General features: G+C 43.4%; 1 protein-coding gene across 5 annotated transcripts in view; it reads left to right on the top strand.

Annotated features, from left to right (window-relative positions):
* Positions 1-23,286, top strand: part of HOOK3 (hook microtubule tethering protein 3) — a 1,188,278-nt gene that overhangs the window by 863,304 nt on the left and 301,688 nt on the right. For 3 of the 5 annotated variants that reach the window (XM_029601894.1, XM_029601878.1, XM_029601902.1), the window contains exons 17-18: positions 11,797-11,802; positions 17,188-17,222. In XM_029601894.1, coding sequence (XP_029457754.1) covers positions 11,797-11,802; positions 17,188-17,222 — 41 coding nt within the window. The remainder of the gene's footprint in view (positions 1-11,796; positions 11,803-17,187; positions 17,223-23,286) is intronic. The other 2 variants (XM_029601884.1, XM_029601911.1) reach the window with 1 other exon arrangement.

A 23,286-nucleotide genomic window follows, 5' to 3' on the forward strand; every position in this document is an offset into this window, starting at 1 on the left:
TGTGTTACTTAGGCCTGCACTTTTTGGTTCAGTCTGTGTGCATAGCAGTAGGCCTCAGTTCATAATGCACATCCTTATTTAGGGTCACTGGCATCTCTCCTATGTACCTGAAGACTACATGGTTGCCAACATAACACCAATTTTTAAAAAGGGTTGCAGGGGTGATCCAGGAAACTACAGATTAGTGAGTATATCTGTGCTAGACAAAATAGTAGAAACTATCATAAAGAATAAAATTGCCTCACCAGTCTGCTACTTTTTTTTAGGGTGTAAATAAGTGGATAAAGGTGAAACTGGATATAGTGTATCTTGATTTCCAGAAAGTATTTGACAAAGTCCCTCATGAGAGACAACTTAGGAAATTAAAAAGTTATGAGTTAGGGAGCAGTGTCCTATTGTGGATTGCAAACTGGTTAAAAGATAGAAAACAGAGTAGGGCTAAATGGTAAATTTTTCCAATGGAAAAAGGTGAATAGTGGAGTGCCCCAAGAATCTGTTCTGAGACCACGGCTTTTTAATATATTTATAAATAACCTGGAAACGAGAACAAAGTTGCTGATGACACCAAATTATTCAAAGCTGTTAAATCACATGAAGATTGTGAGAAACTACAAGAGGATCTTGCAAAACTGGGCATGCAAATGAAATTTAATGTGGACAAGTGCAAAGTGATGCACTTAGGGGCGGATTTTCAGACTCCGCGAATAGGCCTACTTTTGTTTGCGCTCCAGGCGCAAACAAAAGTACGCTGGATTTTAGTAGATACGCGCGGAGCCGCGCGTATCTGCTAAAAACCTGGATCGGCGCGCGCAAGGCTATCGATTTTGTATAGCCGGCGTGCGCCAAGCCGCGCAGCCTACCCCCGTTCCCTCCAAGGCCGCTCCGAAATTGGAGCGGCCTTGGAGGGAACGGGGGTAGGCTGCGCGCTGCGCAGGCCTGCGCGGCTGCGTAGGCCTCTACCTAACCCACCCGCCCGGCCCTGTCTACACCCCCCCCCCTTACCTTTCTCTGGGGATTTATGCCTCCCGGAGGGAGAAGTAAATCCCCGCGCGCGAGCGGGCCTCCTGCGCACCGGGCCGTGACCTGGGGGCGGGTACGGAGGGCGCACGCCCGCCCCCGGACCGCCCCGGGCCGTAGCCACGCCCCCGTACCCGCCCCTAAAACGCTCGACACGCCCCCGAAACGCCGGACGACCGGGCCCGCCCCCGACACGCCCCCTCGGAGAACCCCGGGACTACGCGAGTCCCGGGGCTCTGCGCGCGCCGGTAGGCCTATGTAAAATAGGCTCACCGCGCGCAGGGCCCTGCTCGCCTAAATCCGCCCAAAACCGGGTGGATTTAGGCGAGCAGGGCTCTGAAATCCACCCTTAGGGAAGAGTAACCCAAATTATAGCTACACAATGCAAGGTTCCACTCATTCGGAGTTACCATTCAGGAAAGGATCTATGGCGTCATCATTGATTGAATCTTCTGCTCAGTGTGCAGCAGCAGCCAACAAAGCAAATATAATTCAGGAATTATTAGGAAAGGAATGGAGAATAAAACAGAGAATATCATAATGTCTATGTATCACTTGATGGTGTGACCTCATCTTGAATATTATGTGCAGTTCTGGACACCACATCCCAAAAAAGATATAACAGAATTAGAAAAAAATACAGAGAAGGTGAACAAACATGATAAAGGGGATGGAAAGATTCTCTTATGAGAAAAGGCTAAAGAGGTTAGGATTCTTCAGCTTGGAGAAGAAATGGCTGAGGAGAGATGATATATAGAGGTCTATAAAATGTCTGGAGTCAAGTAAACAGTTGCTTAACTCTTTCAAAGAATACAAAGACTAGGGGACACATAATGAAGTTATTAGGTGATACATTTAAAGCTAATAAGAGAGAATATTTTTTTACTCCATGCATAATTAAGCTCCAAAATTCGTTGCCAGAGGATGTGGTGAAAGCTATTAGTGTAAATGCATTTAAAAGACTTTGACAAGTTCCCGGAGGAAAAGTCCATAAACAATTAAGGTGGACTTGTAGAAATCCCTGCTTATCCCTGGAATAAGCAGCATGGAATCTATCTATCCCTTGTGACCCTGCCAGTTACTTATGACCTGGATCAGCCATTGTTGGAAACTGGATTCTGGGCTTGATAGACCTTTGATCTGACCCAGTATGGCAAGTCTTATGTCTTATATCATTTTCAGGTTTCAGAAGGGCATTAGGTGCAGAAACACCACACCACTGCATTCGTTGACCTTGGTAGGGGGAGGTCAGGCCAGCAATGGCTGAAAAACCCCAGTTGTCAAAGAGCTCCTAAAAATACTGGGCTTTTAGATTCTGATCCTGGGGGGCAGGATCTGCCACATTTTCCAGTAAGGACTCTGGTCTGGCGCATCATAAGAAACAAACAGCATAGAATTCAAATACATTCCATGTTGAATTATAATCTCTCTCTCCCTTCAGATCTATACTGATAATGGTATTTAGAATAGAACTTGGTATAGATCTAAAGGTTAGATTTATCTGCCAGTTAAACCAGATTTTTTATAGCCTTAGTAATAGTTTAGAAAGGGACATATTATTTTCTTGATATTAGGAGATGTGAGTTCTATTTATTTATTTGTTTTTTATATAGCGACATTCAATACAGGATATCACATCACCCCCATTCTCAAGCTCCTCCACTGGCTGCCTATAAAGCAAAGGATCCTATATAAAGTACTCACCGTAATTCATAAATCCATTCATTAATATTCTCTCCTCTTCAATTATGTAACCAACTACGCCCTCACTCCTCCTCTAGACCCATCAGAGGAGCATATAAAGGCACTCTCTATGTACCTTCAACAAAATCCTCGCATCATAAACGTGCCATATCTACAGCAGGCCCCATTCAATGGAATGCGCTCCCACCAGACATTCGGCTTGAGTTCTGCCACTCTTCATTCAAAAAAAACTTAAAACCTGGCTCTTTAGCCAAGCTTTTCCAGGACCATGATCATCATTTTTTCCCCTCCAACCAGCAAGAACATATCTTCTTCACAAACCCCCATTTTCCCATACCACTACCTACTTCGGTATCTAATCTCTTGCTGCAGGACACTTGAGACTTTCTCACTTATACGTTATAATTTTTATGCTCAATAAGACCTGTCAACTTAATTGTTAAGTCTTTTTTTTTTTTTTCTCCTTTATCTTTTGGTCATCAATGTTACAACGTTATTGTTTAAATTTTGAACTTATGTACACTGTTTCCAAGTTTCATAACCTTGTTCTATGTAATGCCTTTTGGCAATTTTCATGTTCTGTTTCAATGTAAACCGATGTGATCTTTATTTCATATAGGAACACCGGTATATAAAAATCTAAAAATAAATAAATAAATAAAGATCACATCGGTTTACAGGGAGCAGTTGAGATTTTTTTATGTTGTAACAAGGTAGTAAAGTGGGAGATAATAGTAAAAAAAACCCCAAAACATAGTAATAACATAACTCTGAATGATTAACTTTAAGAATAGGGTTGCGTATAAAGATGTACTTTTTAGTATGAGAATAATTTATGTTTTGTATTAGTTTGGTTTCTGTATAAAATAACGTAACATGGGTATTACAAACTTTAGGTTTATAAACAATTCTGTGTAATATTTGTTTTACATATATATGGTTAGTAGCCACAGAGGCATTCACGGAGCGGGATGCCAGTGGCCAGTGGCTGGTGTTCCACCTTCATGGAGCGGAAGAATGGAGGGCTGCCATCTCCAAATTAAAAAAAAAAAACAAAACCCAGGGGAGGGTAAGAGTATGTAAAATTAATTGAGAGTTCAAAAGCTATAGGTATTACCAATTATTAGGCTTATTCAATATTTGTTTGATAGTTAATGAGGCTTTCAATGCATACTTCACTTTCAATGCATATCCAGCATAGCTCTCTGCTTCAACGGCAAGGGAGAAGAAAAACTAATACTTCACGCATATCCAGCATAGCTCTCTGCTTCAACGGCAGGGGAGAAGAAAAGCAACCAATAAGGGCTGAATAACATAGTCTGGGTAAACAAATAAGTATGGGTGTAGCTTGCTTATTGCGGCGGTTACTACCCCTAACTAATCAAGCTTGATATTTCACTTGGATTCAGCTCCATCACTGCTCTCTACATTAATGGTGGGGGTGAAAGGAAAATAGAACCAAAGGTTACTAAGAGCCAAGAGAAACAGATAAGTATGAGAAAAAAGAAGTGTGAAGCTTGCTGGGCAGACTGGATGGGCCGATTGGTCTTCTTCTGCCGTCATTTCTAAGTTTCTATGGTTAGCATCGAGTTTGTGTACATGGTTCATTGGGTGATCTCCAGTGGTGTACAGGAAGGTATGGGTGATAGGGAGTTGACATAGGATTATGTTCAACTTTTTCTTTCCACAAGCCTGAAATTTTGTGCTCTGTGGGATAAAGAAGAAAAGCAAATCTACTTCCAAGTCTTCCATCTCCAGATAGATAAAAATTGTATCATTGATTCTGAGATAGGTAATTATTAGATACCAGAATTCATGAAGGCTCATTCTACTAGTTCTGTAGCCAGGCATGAGAGAGTCTTCACTGGCAGCTAGTGCAAACAGATTGATAAATAGACATCAGCAAATGTGTCTCTTGGTTACAAAGTTCTCAAGGTCACAATTAAACTTTCCCAGAACGGGGGCTTCTGTGGTAGGCCCCTTGTGGTACATTTTGGGGTGAGATCAGAAAAGAGTGTTGCTTATCAGATAATTCCTTTCTGTAAATCTCATGCCAGGCTGTAACTTGATTGCAGAGTGGTGGTTAGCAACTTTAGTGATGGATTGATGTCATAATACTATCAGTCATACTTTAGGACTGCTATTCAAGGTAATGAACTGGTGCTAGAAAAGAAACAATGTACTAGGGAAGATAGAAAGTCAGATGGAGTTTCAAGAGCTAAAATGTGGCAGATCTCACTCTAGCATGTCAAATTATACCCCTATGGGCGTGTCTGTTATGAGACAAAAGCAGTTAGCTGGTAAGTAGCTTCCAATTTCCTAGCGTGTAGCAGATGGACTCAAAACAAATGGGTATAGTGTGCTCGTGCTAGCAGTTGGAGACGGATCTGACGTCAGCACGGGTACATATAGCCCCACAGGAAGTGTAGCAAATCAGTAATTTTCGTCTCCAAAGCAGTTTGTGGCTACCTCACGCTCGCTGAGCGTGTTTCCAAATTCTAACGACTAAATTCCTAGAAGAAACCTATTGAAGACGAGCCCCGCACTCCTGTGGTGATACCAGGTGGTCACTCACCCAGTTGAGTTTCCCGAGCTGACTTCCGTGGTCCCTCGGAAGCAAGAGCCTCGGTCCGGTGGCCGGTTCGTGGCAGGGACCTAGCCCCCGAGTAAGAAGGGCTCAGGCGCGGCTTGGCCCCCGAGCGAGATGAGTTCGGGCGCGGCCTGGAGGCAGCCTCGGTCCCGGCGTGGACTTGGCCCCCGAGCGAGACGAGTTCGGGAGCGGCCTAGAGGCAGCGGGCGCACTTCCTTATGCGCGGCGGTGCAGGTACTCACCCTCTCCCCCCGCAGCCGGAGACCGCCCGGGTCGCAGCCGGGAAGCGCCGAAGAAAAGGTAAGGCGTACATCTTTACTTGGTCCCCGAGGAAGTGTGGACTAACTGGGCCTGCCTGCGAGGCATTTTGCCTGCCTACCCACCTTCGCCGATAAGAAGCGCACGTTGTTAGCGCACGCGATAGGCGCACGTTGTTAGCGCACGCGATAGGCGCACGTTGTTAGCGCATTGTAAAACGCCCGTTTATAGGCGCACATTTATTGTATAGGCGCACATTTATAAGACGCCCATGTATAGGCGCACATTTATAAGACGCCCGTTCATAGGCGCACATTATACGACGCCCGTTCTAGGCGCCAGCATGCGCCTAGAACGGGCGCACTTGTCAAACGCACATCATTGGGCGACACCGAATTTCAGGCGAATGGAGCATAAGAGAGCCCATGCGGCCGCAGAGCCGGCACCTCCACAATCTGGCATAAAAGCTCTAAGCCTCTGCTCAGCATGCGACCTCAGAGCCACACAGAGCGAGGAAGCAGACTCACTATGTGCCCAATGTGAGGAGGCCATGGGAGTTCCAGGACAGGACCGGCCCCAGCCCAGTGGTTCCTCAGGGAGCACACCGGACTTAGCCGGCTGCGGCGAGCAACCAGGGAACCCGAGAGACTTGGTGCCCCTACGGCCAGATCCGGCTTCGCTTTCCTGGGTGGAATTGTTCAAGGGGATTCACGCCTTTGTCCAGATGCAGTCTGCTCCTCGAATGGGTCTTTCCGTCCCGGTTGATCCGGTCCCTGGACCCTCGAGACCTAGGCGCGGCCACCCGACAGCCCTGATTATGGGGATTCGGATTGCTCCCAGGAAAGTGAGGAGCCCCCCGAGGAGGGTGAACTTCCCTCGGAGATAGAGCCATATCGGACCATGAGGCGCTTCTTTCGGAAAGAGGATCTTTCAGGCCTGGTCTCACAATGCCTATCGGAACTGGCCATTCTGAGCCAGGGGACCCTAAAAGGTCCCGCAGCATCTGCGGACTTTGTAACTGCATTGCAGCTGCTCACAGTACCTACCTTTTCCCTGGGGGGGGGGCACGTTTTCATCTCAGGATTTTACCAGGGTAACTGCTTAGTTAGCTAGGTAAAATCATTTGGAAATTGCCCCCCTGCTAAAATCAAGCTTGAAAATATTACAAAAGGCTCCCCTTTAGGGAAAATTTGACAAAATACATGATGGGTGGATATTCTTGTGCATTTTAGCATGGCTTGTATGTGTGTTAACAGACATGGGCAGGGCCATAACATAATACATCAAGGTGCAGAGGTTTCAGGATACTGATCTGCAGGGCAACATCCCTGAAGAGGAAAGGAGATATAGGGCTTCGGTCACCATATCTGTAGGGAAACATGTCTGAGAAGGACAGACTGGTTGAGGGTTTGGTCACTGGATCTAGAGGGTAACATGTCTTGAAGAGACAGACTGGTTAGAGCCAGGATCACTGGTTTGTAGAGTAACAGGCCTGGAAGGGACAGGCTGGCTGGGTCCTAGATCACTGGATCTGTAAGATAGCATGGATGGGAAGGATAGGATAGGCTGGCTGGGCCCAAATATCCTGGATTTGTAGAGTAACATATCTGGGAGAGGCAGGCAGGCTGGGGCCTGTGTCACTGGATCTGAAGGGTAACGTGTCCGGGAGGGACGACAGGTTGGTTGGGGCCTGGATCACTGGATCTGTAGGGTAACATGCTTGGGATAGGCCGGTTGGGGCCTGGATCACTATGTCTATAGAGTAATGTGCCACAAAATGAACCCCCTGTTAGAGGGCCTGCGCCAACCGGCTCACCATTTTCCCCTCCTACAAGCAGCACAGCAGCTGATCGATCTGGAATGGAAGGCACAAGAGGCCTCATTCAAAGGGGGTCAGGCCTTGGCAGGCATATACCCTCTGGATCCGGCGGCCAAGGAGCTGCTGGCGTGCCCCAAGGTAGACGCCATAGTTAACGCAATAGTGAAGCACACCACCATTCCGGTTGAGGGGGGAGGGACCCTCAAGGATACGCATGACCGACGCATGGACACCATTCTGAAACAAGCTTTTGAGGTAGCAGCCATGTCCCTACGAATCGCGACCTGCTGCACCGTGGTGACACGCTCCTGTTTATCACAGGCGAGAAACAACACCCAGGGAGCAGACATGGAATCAGCTCTCGCATTTCTCACTGACGCAGCCTCCGACCTCGTCCGTACGGCAGCCAAGGGAGTGTCCTCCTCAGTGGCAGCCAGGAGACAGCTTTGGCTACGTAATTGGGCGGCTGACTTGTCCTCCAAGACACGACTCACAAGAATGCCCTTTAGGGGTTCCCTACTGTTCGGCAGCGATCTCGAGAACTGGGCTACTAAATGGGGTGCCTCTCCCTTACCCCGTTTACCAGAAGACAGGCCAAGGAGGAGCCAGCGGTCCTTTTCTAGACCTTCCAGAGGTAGAAATTCTCAGCGCTTCAACCCTTACAGGACTCGCTATCGAGCGCCTCATTCCCAGGCCAGGAACCAGCCCTTTCGGGCTAAACACAACAAGAAGAGAACTGGCTCGGGTTCTGGCCCCGGCCGCAACCCACAATGACAATCAGCCGACCCATCCAGGGGTAGCAGCCATAGGGGGCAGGCTAACCCTCTTCTACCGCAGGTGGGTCGAAATTACTTCTGACCAGTGGGTCCTCGCCATCATCCGAGAAGGGTATTACCTGGATTTCCTTCGGCTTCCGCCGAACAAGTTTGTGGAATCTCCTTGTTCACCGCTCAAGGCAGCGGCACTAGAAGTGACCCTACAGAGGCTCCTGGCCCTAAAAGCCATAATCCCAGTACCTGCAGGAGAGAGAAATTCTGGGCATTATTCCATTTATTTCATAGTACCCAAGAAGGAGGGCACTTTCAGGCCCGTCCTGGACCTCAAGTCAGTCAACCGACACCTACGGGTCCCCAGCTTTCGCATGAAAACTCTACAGTCGGTCAAGAATTCAGTACAGCCAGGGGAGTTTCTCACCTCCCTAGATCTGTCGGAAGCCTATTTACAAATCCCAATCCATCGGGATCATCAACGCTATTTACACTTCAAAGTCCTGAATCAGCACTTCCAGTTCCGAGCTTTACCCTTCGGGTTAGCCACCACGCCGCGGATCTTTACCAAGGTCATAGTAGTAGTGGCAGCGGGACTCAGGAAGGAAGGAATTCTCGTCCATCCCTACCTGGACGATTGGCTGATCAGGGCAAAGTCACCGGTGGAGAGCCACCGGGCAACCAACAGAGATACAGCTCTTCTGGAAAGCCTCGGATGGGTAGTCAACATAAACAATAACTCCCTACAGCCGTCCCAGTCGCTGGAATACCTAGGGGTCCAATTCGATACCCGAGAAGACAAGGTCAGCCTGACCTCCAAGAGAAAGTCAAAACTCCAGAGTCATCTGCAGGCCCTGCTGGGCACCAGCCGGCCCACAGCTCGGGATTACCTACAGGTCCTCTGCCTCATGGCATCCACTCTGGAGGTGGTGCCATGGGCGCGGGCTCATATGAGACCATTGCAACGCGCCCTTCTATCTCGATGGAGCCCACGATCACAGAACTACACCGTACGCCTACCTCTACCGGCCAGAGTGCGGTATCAGCTACGGTGGTGGTTGCAGCCCGGCCACATGAGCCAGGGTTCAAGAATGTCCTCCCCGACCTGGATTCTGCTCACCACAGATGCCAGCCTGAACGGATGGGGAGCACACTGCAAGGAACTCACCGCCCAAGGGCGGTGGACCAGAGAAGAGTCGAGGTGGAACATCAACCGACTAGAGGCAGTCAGGCTAGCGTGCCTACGATTTGCCCACAGACTTCGCGACAGAGCGGTCAGAGTGATGTCAGACAATGCCACCACGGTGGCATACATCAATTGTCAGGGCGGAACCAGAAGCCAACAAGTGTCCCTGGAAATAACTCCCCTGATGATTTGGGCAGAAGCAAATCTCCAGGACATCTCTGCCGTCCACATTGCCGGGAAGGACAACACGACGGCAGACTTCCTCAGCAGAGAAAGCCTAAACCCGGGGGAGTGGCAGCTGTCCCACAGCCTTTCAGATAATTGTGGATCAATGGGGGACGCCAGCCATGGACCTCTTCGTGGACAGGTCCAACGCTCAAGTTCCCAGATATTTCAGCCGCAGGCGGGATCCTCGAACCCAGGGGATCGATGCCCTGGTACAGCCGTGGCCTCAGGGGATCCTGCTATACGCCTTTCCTCCGTGGCCCCTGCTGGGCGCCATTGTACACCGGATTCAGCGACACAGAGGCCTAGTTCTTCTAGTGGCCCCGGACTGGCCAAGAAGACCCTGATACGCAGACATGAGAAGACTACTGGCAAGGAACCCTCTACCTCTGCCTCCCTACAGGGACCTGCTGCGGCAAGGCCCCATCCTCCACGAGGATCCAGCTCAATTCTCTCTTACGCTCTGGCCATTGAGAGGGCTAGACTGAAGAAAAGGGGATACTCGGAGCCGGTTATAGATACACTACTCCGAGCACGCAAGTTCTCCACATCCCTAACATATATCAGGATCTGGAGAGTTTTTGAAGCCTGGTGCAACTCTCACGGCACCAGTTCGCATGCCGCGAAGATTCCTACCATTTTGGACTTCCTACAAGATGGACTTCAGAAGGGTCTGTCCCTCAGCTCCATCAAGGTTCAGGTAGCAGCACTGTCTTGCTACGGTCCCAGGAGTGACGGCAACACCATTGCCAAACACCCAGACGTCTCATGTTTCCTGAAAGGAGTCAAACACATTCGCCCGCCACTGCAGTGGCCAGTGCCTTTGTGGAACCTCAACCTAGTATTGGAATTTTTTGGCGGGATCAGCATTCAGGCCCCTTCGAGGCCTGTCCCTCCGTTTGTTAACCTTGAAGATGGTGTTCTTGCTGGCTGTGTGTTCAGCACACCGCATCTCAGAGCTACAAGCACTATCCTGTCGTGATCCATTTCTCAGAATCACTCCAGAGGCTATCCATCTTCGCACAGTTCCATCCTTTTTACCCAAGGTGATCTCACACTTTCACCTCAACCAAACCATATCCTTGCCTGCCACGGAAGGTTTGCAGAAGTCGGAGGAAGGTCGAAGGCTACGCCATCTTGACATCGGCAGACTGCTGTCCAGATACCTGGCAATGTCGGAAGCAGTACGAAAGACAGACCACCTGTTCGTCCTGCACAGCGGGAAGAAGCAAGGGGAAGCGGCCTCACGGCCAACCATCGCCCGCTGAATTAAAGAAGTTATCAAGGCAGCCTACATAGAGGCGGGAAAACCACCGCCTCTACAGGCTCATTCTGCCAGAGCACAATCGGCCTCTTGGCAGAAACTAAGCTGCTGTCGCCTGCAGAGATATGTAAAGCGGCGACGTTGTCCTCCCTCCATACCTTCCCCAGATTCTACCATCTGGACGTCCAGGCCCGGGAGGACACAGCATTTGCGAGGGCAATCCTAAATGGTCCTCGGGCAGCCTCCCGCCCAGTCCGGGAGTAGCTTTTGTACATCCCATTTGTTTTGAGTCCATCTGCTACACGCTAGGAAATGTTGAGATTGCTTACCTGATAATCTCCTTTTCCTTAGTGTATGCAGATGGACTCAGCATCCCGCCCGGCTGCCGGTATACATGGGGATTCGCCGACTCACGGTAAGCCATGTTTCTGATATAGGGCATCCACCCTGCCGGGTGTCGACGCCTTCCGGCTGAGTACACTGGCGGTCTCCAGCTACCATCAATTGGTCAGGGTAATCCTGTTGATTAATCGATCGGTTAGTCACACATATATCCATAAAAGCTTTGCAAGGAAGATTACTGATTTGCTACACTTCCTGTGGGGGTATATGTACCCATGCTGACGTCAGATCCGTCTCCAACTGCTAGCACGAGCACACTCTACCCATTTGTTTTTAGTCCATCTGCATACACTAAGGAAAAGGAGATTATCAGGTAAGTAATCTCAACATTTCTTTTGACATGCATTTGAATATTTTATGGATACCTTGGGTTACCTATCCTGCAACTTTCAAGTTGGCATGATAAGTAGAAGCAGAATGAAATGTGTATATCAGAATATGAATTGTAATGCTTTAACTTTTTGTTTGTGAGTTACTAAATAGTTTCTTCTGTTGCCTGCTTTCTCTATTTTTCCCTGCATTGTATTAATGCCGCCTGTTTCATGGCATGATTTCTTCGCAAAGGCTATTGTGAGTATGGCTTACTTTTAACACTAAGTCTAATCAATTTTAAATCCTTTATTTTCCTGGCTCCATTTCCTAGACTGTCTATCTCCACATTGAGAGGCTTTGTGCCAGAAAAGCCCAAACAGGCAATATTAATCAATTGATTTAATCTTCTCTGGCGCATAAAGCTCTGTCCAGATGCAAAGTCTGGAAAAAATTTAGACTGGATCCAAATTGTTGAGGTTGTCCAAGTTTATTTTTTCAATCTCTCACTTTTTAATTAGTGCTGACAACTATAATTTTATTGGTTTAATTAATTTGCTATATCTCAAAAATGTTTTTGTCGTGTTATTTTTGTTGGTAGAATTTCTTTTAATCATTAACCTCACATTATTGTATTAATGAATAAATGTCTACTCCTGTAATATAAAATGAAAAATCAAGTATGTGATCAAAATTTTTATTATACCTTGAAGTGAGCATCTGTTTTAACTGTTAACCTGGTGTTCTAGCTTGTGTGTCTCAGCAGTGTTATAGGACATTTTCACCAGCCTTTATTCTATGCAAGGAGACTATCAAAGATTTAGCAGTCAGTCCTTTATAGCAGCAGTAGCTAGATTTGAAAATATCAGCTTGTCTGTTTCTTGTGTCACGTACTTAGCAGTTTTCTTTGCTAGACTTTCAGCTCAATTGGAACTGTCCTCTGTTGGGGCTGTGGTGATGTGAGACTACATAACTATTACACTTATTCTCTCTTGTTCTTTTCCCCCACACCTTTAATCTAGTTTTCTATCTGATCCATCAATTGCAGTGATAATCCTTCTGCCAGGGTCACAGACTGTGGTTCCCAGAGCCCAATATGCATGCAACCTGAGTCTGCCCATTAGCTGACACCTTGTACAGCATCTTCAGCCAACCTGGGGAATCGAAGCTGAGCTCAGGAACTCAACCTTAATCTACCTCATGGCAGCCCACAGCACTGCCACTGAGTTATTAAGCTGGCCCTATTTCTTATTTTATACATTTTTCATATAAATTCTGTACTTTTGATTATGATCATTACCCCTAGCATTTTTAAATACAGTGCATTCAGAAAGTAGTCAGACCCCTTTACTTTTTCCATATTTTGTTTCAGCCTTATTCTAAAACGGATAACATGCATTATTCCTCTAAGTCTACACACAATACCCCATAATGGCAAAGTGAAATTAGATTTGTATAAATTATCACATTTACATAAGTATTCAGACCCTTTGCTATGGCACTCAAAGTTGAACTCAAGTGCATCCTGTTTCCATTGATCATCCTTGAGATGTTTTTCCAATTTTATTGGAGTCCATCTGTGATAAATTCAATTGATTGGACATCATTTGGAAAGGCACACACCTGTCTATATAAGGTCCCACAGTTGATCATGCATGTCAGATCAAAATTAAAGCTATGAAGTAGAAAATTGTCTGTAGACCTTCGATACAGGATTATGTCGAGGCACAGATGTGGGGAAGGGTACAAAAAAATGCAGCATTGAAGGTCCCAAAAAACACAGTGGCCTCTATCATTCTTAAATGGAAGAAGTTCAGAACCACCAGGATTCTTCCTAGAACTGGCCACCTGCCCAAACAGAGCAATCAGGGAGAATGACCTTGGCTAGGGAGGTGACCAAGAACCTAATGGTCCCTCTGACAGAGCTCCAGAGTTCTGCTGTGGAGATGGGAGAATGTACCAGAAGGACAGCCATCTCTGCAGTACTCTGGCCTTTATAGTAGAGTGGCCAGATGGAAGCCGTCACTCAGTAAAAGGCATATGACAGCCCACTTGGAGTTTTCCAAAAGGCACTTAAAGGATTCTCTGGTCTGATAAAACCAAGATTGATCTCTTTGGCCTGAATGCCAAGCGTCATGTCTGGAAGAAACCAGGCACCACTCATCACCTAGCAAATACCATCCCTAAGGTGAGGCATGGTGATGGCAGCATTATGGGGCCAGATTTTAAAAGGGTTACGCGCGTAACCCTTTTAAAATGCCCCCTGCGCGTGCCGAGCCTATATTGCATAGGCTTCCAGCGCGCGCAAAGCCCCGGGACGCGCATAAGTCCCTGGGCTTTCTTGGGGTGGGCGTGTCGGGGGACGTGACGCGGTGGGGGTGTGACGCGGTCGGTGCGTCATCTGGGGCGTGACATGGTCAGCGCGTCATCCGGGGGCAGTGCCGCGGGCGTGGTTTCGGCCCGGGGGCATTCTGGGGGCATGGCTGTGGCCTCCAGACCAGCCCCCAGACCGGAACATGGCACGCAGTAGCCGGCCCGGCGTGTGCAAAGTTACGCCTGCTTCGAGCAGGCGTAACTTCTGCGACAAAGGTAGGGGGGGTTTAGATAGGGTTGGGGTGGGGGGGGTTAGGTAGGGGAAGGTGTGGGGAAGGTGTGGGGAGGCGGAAGGAAAGTTCCCTCCAAGGCCGCTCCGATTTCGGAGCGGCCTCGGAGGGAACGTGCACCGCGTGCAGGGCTCGGCGCGCGCAAGTTGCACAAATGTGTACCCCCTTGCGTGCGCCAACCCTGGATTTTATAAGATACGCGCGGCTATGCACGTATCTTATAAAATCCAGCGTACTTTTGTTTGCGCGCACGCTATGTTTTAAAATGTACCCCTATGCTGTGGGGATGTTTTTCAGCTGCAGGAACTAGGAAAATATTCAGGATCGAGGGAAAGATGAATGGAACAAAATACAGAGAAATCCTTGATTGAAAACCTGCTCCAAAGAGCTCTAGACCTCAGACTGGCAACGATTCACTTTCCAACTGGTCAACAAGACAGCCTATTCAACACAAGTCTGTGAATTTCCTTGTGGCCCAGCCAGAACCTGGTCTTGAACCTGATCGAACATCTTTGGAGAGACATGAAAATAGCTGTGTATCGAGGCTCCCCATCTAACCTGTCAGAGCTTGAGAGGATCTGCAGTGAAAAATGGGGGAAAAAATCCCCAAATACAAGTGTGCCAAGATTGTAGCATTTCACCCAAGTACACTTGAGGCTGTAATTGCTGCAACAGGTGCCTCAACAAAGTACTGAGTAAAGGATCTGAATACTTATATAAATGTGATATTTAAGGTGTTTTTTTTTGGGGGGGGGGGTTATATTAATTTGCACAAAACCTGCAAATTAATTTCTACAAACCTGATTTTGCTTTGTCATGGGGTATTGAATGTAGATTGAGGAGGGAAAAAATGCATATCTATTTTAGAATAAGGCTGTAACACAAAATGTGGATAAATGAATACTTTCTAAATTCACTATATGTCCTGCCCTAATTCACTATAACATTGTTAATGCATTGTGATGCCTGCATGAGACACAACAGTATCTGTTACTTAGATTCATATTTTAATCCCTTACAGTCTGTCAGAAGTAAAACAGGGGTATTAAATGATTTAATTTTAACTTTCCAACTAAATTATTTAATAATGGTGCTAGTAATGCAGTTTTAAAAGTTTAGGCTAGAAGTACTGGGAGAATAGTTAATATATTTGAGTGTCTACCACAGTGGGTGTCATGAGATGAAACTGTGGAAAATGAGAAGCATCAGTCCACAAATGCAAGGACATCAAATAGGAAGGCAAGTTAATTATATCATAGTACTCACTTCCCAAGGGTATTAGTATTAGATTAGAACATAAATTAAACTTAATTTTTAAATTCTATTTTTTTATTTTTATTTTTTTAACTGTTAATGCCTGCTGAATTCAACCGCTGGCTGGCTGGAGCAAACAGTCCATTCTCTAATTTCAATTGAAATATATATGCTGCAAATTTCTGGTGAATAATTATATTTTATTTTGAGGTTCCTACAGAGGTATTTGGCTATCATTTAAAGAACTATGTGTAGTCTATGAATATTTACTTTCTCTGAAAAAAATGTACATGTGTTTATCATATTAAAGTGGCAAATCAAGGGTGTTAAAGAATCCTGTGTATTTTCTTCAGAAGAGGAGTTTAGCAGTAGAACTGTACTTTCTCTTTTTCATAGCAGTTTGTAAGTTTTATCTGAATTGGAACTACTATTTCCTTCCTTATAATTTAACCCTTTTGCAGCCACTGAAAATATTTTCAGAGTTTTAATGTCAGACTTCATCTTACCTGCCTGTACTGCCTTAGGAATGGTAGGCTTTTTGGCAAAAAATTACAGATTTCATTGTAATACTCTTGTCAAATACTAATTGACTAGTCTTGATTGCAGCAGCAGATACAACCCAGACACTTTGCTGGGCAGACTGGATGAATCTTTTTAGTCTTTAGCTGCCATCATTTACTGTATTACTATGATGCCTTAGATAGCACTGCATAGACCATGAAGCAGTTGGATAGTAGCCTAGTAGAATTATTTCAGATTTACAAATGTGCTAGAAACTGAGGTTTCAAGTAGTAATTTTAGCTGATACTGGATAAACGTGTGTTGTATGATGTTTTTAACAGCATGCTTTATATCATCTAGTTGCACAGAGATAAACACACGATATATTTTATTTAGATTTTTATTTTCCACTTTTCGGCACTTCAAAGCAGATACTTTCACTTTACCCTCCATTCCCTATCCCTATTGACAGTGGGACATGAGCCCTGATCTCCCCAGTTCATAGCCTACTGCTTTAACTTCTAGGCTACCCCTCCACTCCAGGATGTACAGCACCATTTATTTGTTAAAAAAAAAAAAAAAAAAGTATCGCCTGCTCAATCCAGTGTTCTTGGTAGGTTACAATTATCACATACATAATCAAGTTACATAAAAACAGACATAAAACAATAAATAAAAACAATGTAGCATAGAAGCATAATATCAGATTATTAAAATCAAGTTAAGAAACTAACCTCAAACTACACAAATTTATTGTGAGCTCTACCTCCCACTCCTCTAAAACAGATGAACACACTTAGTTTCTATTAGTCCCATTAGCTTGTTTAAAAAAGAATTTAATCTGCTTTTTAAATGTTAGATAACATTGAACTGATCTTATTTCATCAGGCAAGCTATTCCAGATGGTAGGGCCTACAAAAAGTTTTTTACCCTCATTTTGTCCAGACCTTGTTTAAAGTCTGACACATCCAGCAAGTTGTGTACTGCAGTTCTCAAGGTTCTCCCTGGGTTATAAATCTTTAAAAGCAAGCTAACCACCACTGAGGTATCATTATATAAGTCTCAATGAATCAGGCAGCCTATATTGAATTTAACCCTCCCTTAAGCAGGGAGCAAGTATAAAGTCTGCAACACTGGAGTTATGTAATCAAATATTCTTGACCCAATGATCATGTGAGCAGCTGAATTTTGAACCACCTGCAGATATTTTATCCTTTACATACAGAATTTATTGCTTATTGAGTTTGTGGTGAGTTATAAAATAACTGGTGTTTACTTTCTTTTGTAGTCCATTCTTCTGAAAAGGAAGCTTGAAGAACACTTGTAAGTAGTGTATGTGTATGTGTGTTTACATATGGGAAAGAGAAGAGGTCTAGTGGTTAGAGGATATGTATGTGGATGTGAGTGTGTATGCCTCTTAGCCTAGATTTTGTTTTCAGATATTTTCATAAAAATGTGTGTACACAGTGGGCCCTGTTTCCCACTGTTTTGTGCCTTTAACATTATTTTAAAGAAATTTGTTGTTGATAAATAAGTTATTTTCTCAAGAGTAAATCTGAACTTTTTTTGGCTGGTAAGTAAAACAAGTTTGCTTAGTATTAACAGTGTTTTCCATAAATGATAGGATGAATTAGTCTTTACATGTGGAAGACTGAACAGACTCATTGCTCCTAGTTAATAGAGCTCTGATCTCTACTGAGTATGTGCAGGAGTTTCTGTGTAGGTGTTCTCATGAGTCCTCCTCAGTCAGTATCAAAGGTAATTCTGATTAGGTAATCTACTGTCCAGGGAGGCAGGTAGTAATTACTTGGCTAATTCATGCTCTATCTAAGGAAAACATCATTTACAGTAGGCAAATTTGCTTTTTCAATCGATAAGCAAGCTGAATTTGCCATTACATGTGGAGAGTCCCAAGCTGAGGGTTGCAGCAGAGCATTTACTGAATAAGCAACCCAGACTCCATTGTAGAGAGCAGACTACTGTGAGAACAGTTTACGCAAAACTGCCTGTCTGAATTTACTGTCAGTCATTGAGAGGTTGTCCAGACAGTAATGGGATGCAAAGGGAGGCAGTTCTCGAAAGTGAGCAACAGGTGAAGCCATAGCGCTTACTTGATAAGCTTTTACAGAGTCTGAGACTTTCAGTCCTGCTAAGGTGTAGCAGTGTTGAATGCACTCTATCTTGTTGTAGACAAAGTATTTTGACAACTGCCATGCCTATCCATTTAAGGTTGTATAACATAAACATTTGAGAAATTTGGCAATGTGGCTGTTCATTTCTTGTAATAGGCCATTGCTCTTTTTTAGTCCAAGATATGAAGGGTTTTCTCTCCTCCATGCACATGAGATCTCAGAAAGAAGGTATGTAATATGGATTGATTGCTATGGAAAGCTGAGAAAAAGAATTGCATGTAGGTTGGATAGTGAACTAGAGCTTGAATTTCACTGACTTTCCTAGCTGATGTCACTACTTTCCATGTCAAGAGCTTAAGCAAAGTTGACTCCAGCAGCTCAAAAGGAGGCTTCATCAGTTGAAGAACGGAAATATGCAAGTCCTGTGGAACCGGCAGTTTTTGTACCAGAGGCTTAGCATGCCATAGGCCCTTCATGAATGTAGATACAGTATCAGTGGATGAGTAGAAATCAGTTTACTGACTACCAGAACAGAGTATGCTGCTATGGCGCTGAGATGTACCTGCCCCGGAAATATAGCAAGACCTGAATCAGAAAGGTGGAGCAAGTATGCTAGAAAAAGTTGGGTTTACAAGAAAACAGTACAAAGCATTCTGCTGGTGCCACTTGGAATATCTGTACCATTTGAAGGCATAATTTATTCTAGTTGTTGGCTTTCTAGGAGAAACTAATATGTCTACAATTTCTTTGGGCAAAAATAAGATCGACTACTGAGTACTGGGAAACTGGGATGATAAGGCATCCCTTTGTCTTGAGTTAACAACATAGGATCTGCCCTAGATGTATAGGAGGACTGCTGGAAAGTTGAATGAAATATGCAAATGGCATCTCTCTGGGCCATGCTGGAGCTATGAAGATCAAGCGAGCATGATCCTGGAGAAGCTTCTGCCTGTTCTGATAATCATTAATATCGGTGAAAAAGCATACATAAGGCTTGTTCCCCAATTGAGCAGAAAGCATTGTGAATTAATCTGAAATCACTGAGTAGAATTCAGCAAAATTGATTTTTTTTGTTCTACTCCAATAGGTCTATCGACGGTAGACCTGATAAGTCAAATATTTTGTAGGCTATTGATTACTGCAGAAGACCACTCATATGGGCAAAATACTCTGCTGAGGCGAACTGCCAGCATGTTGAAGATCCTCAGAAGATAAGTGGCCTGAAGGACAGCTCTATTCTTGGCTGCCCAGTCCCAGATCTTCAGCGCTTCTTGGCAGAGAGGCCATGATCTTGTGCTTCCCTGTTTGTTGACATAAAACTTAGCAATTTGGCTGTTGGTTTGAATCAAGGTGTCTTCTATGAAGATGCGCCAACATTGACAGTGCATATATGATTGCCCTCAATTCCAGTAGATTGATCTGAAAATGGTTTTCCTTGAGAGAGTAATTATAAACAATATACCTGTATAATATCAAATTTTATTTGTAACAAAACATTTTTTAAAAACATTAACACAAATTATACATATATTGCACCATATTACATATATTAATATCATTCACACCACATATTCATACTACAATACCAATACATATCACAACATATATTATACACCTTATAAAATCAATGATTATTTTTTATTTCTCTACTAAATACCCATTCAAATGTTTCAAAATGTTATCACTATATTCTTCCCTATTCAAAAAAAAAATGTTCTTTATGCTTTACTCCTATTTTTCGCATTTTTTCCTGGAGCACTCCCTTATATCGATTCAAAATACTCCCGACAAGAAGCTCCTGTTTCACCCGAAGGTTTCATCAGGGGATCAACCTGCTGTATTTGCTCTTTCTTACATCCATAGGGAACTTCCAACTTCACATCTCTGAACATCCCAATCTTCACCAACCTATTCTAATCACAAACATCATATAACAATTAATCACATCATCTACAATCCCTTCCATTTAAAATATATTTTATAAATCTATTGAAAAATGATTCAAATTATTCAAACAAATAAATATATATATATATATATATACCCAGTCACATTATTCTTATCACTATCTACACGATCATAGATTCTATCACTCACCTTGTTGAATCAGATAACAATTTTTTTAATTTTATTTCATCCTGGGTTCACCACCCCTGTTCTCCAACAACTTCACGATACACTCCACTTATCGCCAGCACTATTCATAATCACAGTCCTCACTCTGAACTTTATATATCACCCTTCAAATACTTGTACTTGAAAGTACAGCAGAGACATAACTCATTAAAACTCAACTTCAAACTACTAACCTTAACAACTTCTATCTCTCCACATTGTTTTACCAAGGTTCTCTCGTTAGATAATCTATTCTTCCATTCAAAGATGCTGCAGCTGCACATTCAAGAAATCCACATCCTTTTTAAATGTCTCACAGATGACCTCCCCCGTGCCAGAACCACGTATACCATGCCCCCAAATCTCATATGTTACCAAAGCCAATATATTTAATCAAAAAAACACATTCCACTCGACTTCCTGATTTGATCCCATTGGTTCTACTGTTCCCCAATGAAAAATATATCTTTGTTCCTTTTGTAACAATATTCTAGAAATTTTTCCTCCACGTTTTAACACTATCTGATTAAGTACACAAAATCTTAACTCTTGAATTGTATGTCCCTTCTGGTACCAATGTTGTACTAGGGATGCATTTTCCCTCCTAGTGTGAATATTACTTAAATGTTCAGTTATTCTAACCTGATCGATCTCCTGGTCTGACCAATATAAAATAATCCACATGGACATATAATTAAATATATCACCTGCGTGGTCTTGCAGTCGAATCTCCCGGGTATGTAATATTTCCCACCACTTGACGGAATTTGAATACATGATGTCTCTCATCCATGTGGACATATTCCACAATTACCACACTTGTATTGGCCAACTTGTTTCAGTTTTTCCACTACATTTGCCATCATCGCAGAGGTTAACGTATCCCGTAAGGATTGATTCTTTTTAAACGCAAAGATTGGAAAATCTTGAAAGACACTTTCATTATGCAAAATCGACCAATGTTGACAAATAATCAATTTAATACCAGTAGCTAAATAAGAGAATGGTAATTTACAAGCCATCCTTGTAAGTGGAACCTTATGCCCAGTCATCAATAAGTTATCCCTATTTGCATATAAAGCACGTTTATATGCACGTCTAATGATCTTCCATTTATAGCCCCGAGATACAAACCTGTTGGATAAATCTTGTGCTTTGATCTTATAATCATCAACAGTTGTACATAAACGGCAAAGCCGCAAAAATTGACAGATGGGAATATTTTCCTTTAAACATTTAGAATGGAAACTAGAAAATTCCAAATTAGTGTTTTTGTCAATATCTTTTCTATAGATTGTCGTATAAAATTTTCCAAAATTTTTATAAACTATCATATCTGAAAAGGGTATCTTGTTGATCCATATGAAATTCAAACTTCAAATTCTCATCTACTGAATTAATCCATACCACAAATTCCTCTAATCTTTCCTTTGTACCAGTAAATACACAAAACGTTATCTATGAATCTTCTCCATATAACCATCTCCTCCCAAAATGGAGATGGATATATGTATCTATTTTCAAAATTGGCAACATATAAACAGGCAACCATTGGGGCCAATGGTGACTCCATCGGAATGCCCTTTATTTGATGGACATATTTTCCCTCAAATTGAAAAAAACTTTTTTTAATACTGTGGATAATAACTGCCCTAATAGATGTTTCTTTCTATCCGACATCTCTAATTTATCCACTACCTCCTGAACAATCTGCATGGCTGAATCTTCCGGTATATTTGTATACAAGGAAGAAATATCAGCCGTAATCAGCCAGCATTCCTCTTCAATACCATCCAACTGATCTAAGATTTTAATAAAATTCGCTGAGTCCTTGATGTAGGAAGCAATCCGTTGTACACTCTGTTTTAACAAATGATCCACATATTTAGAAAGCTCTTATGTATTTTTGGCACTATATAAAAAACAGGATTTACTGGAAACTCTTCATACAGATAATCACCCAATTTCTTATCCACTATCTTATATTTAATTGCATGTTGAATCAAGGAATACACCTCCAACTGTATCCCCTCCATAGGATCACTATCTAGAGGGTGGTAAAAATTACCCTCACTCAACTGTCGATTAATCTCATCTGTGTATAAAGATCTATCTGTAATAACCATCACGCCCCCCTTGTCTGCCAGATTTATTATAATATCAACATCCTTCTGTAATCCCTGCAATGCCCGTCTCTCTTCAAATTTGATATTTTTAGACACAAATGGACTAAATTGTTCCAAAAGTGCCAAATTCCTCAATACTAACTTATCAAATACTACTACAAATGGATCTTGAGAGTCAGGTGGCACCCATCTAGATAGCTTAACAAATAGTGATTTTTGACCAGATTGAACTTCACTTTCAACATTTTCAAAGAATTTTACAATCCTCAGTCTCCGAAAAAATTAATATAGTTCCACACGAGTATTAAGAGTCATATCCTGATGTCGGTACAAGCGTTAATCCTTTATTTAATATTGCCAATTCATCCTGAGACAACCTATGAGATGACAAATTGACCACTGATTCATATATCACCTTGTTGGTCGATGGAACCGATAACTCCTGTATTGATTCCCCATGTTTGTTTGTGGTAAACAATTCCTCCTCCCACCTCTGTTCTGAGAACGTAAAAAATGCTGGTTTTCATCATTCATATATTCATTACCCACAATAAAATTATCATTTGGAGTGTTCACCAAAGGTTGAGCAAATGCAACTGTTTTTTTTTTAATTCTTCATATTATCAACTACTTCAACCTCCTCATCTGATGAATTCTCAGAGGAAGATGAAAATGTTTTACCCCCTCCCTTTGGTATAATCCATCTGATCCTGCATGAACTTTCATATTTGCCTTCCTGGTTTCATTTCTAAATTTATCCAACTGTATCTGTAATTGTTCTATTTATTTATCTAACACTTCCTTTTGTGAACAGTCCTGTAATAACTTTAATTGTACATCCACCTCACTTTGAATAGACAAAGTGTGTTGTATTCTTTCCACAATTAAAACCATCAAATCATAAGAAAATCTGTTCAAAACTGCATTCCATTTTGAAACAAAATCTTCCTGCTCTGCAAGTAATAATGGTTCCTTAATTATCCGTAGACCGGGGGAATTTTTTTCATCTTACAA

This window comes from Rhinatrema bivittatum, chromosome 1 (assembly GCF_901001135.1).
Source record: "Rhinatrema bivittatum chromosome 1, aRhiBiv1.1, whole genome shotgun sequence".
Lineage (NCBI taxonomy): Eukaryota > Metazoa > Chordata > Amphibia > Gymnophiona > Rhinatrematidae > Rhinatrema > Rhinatrema bivittatum.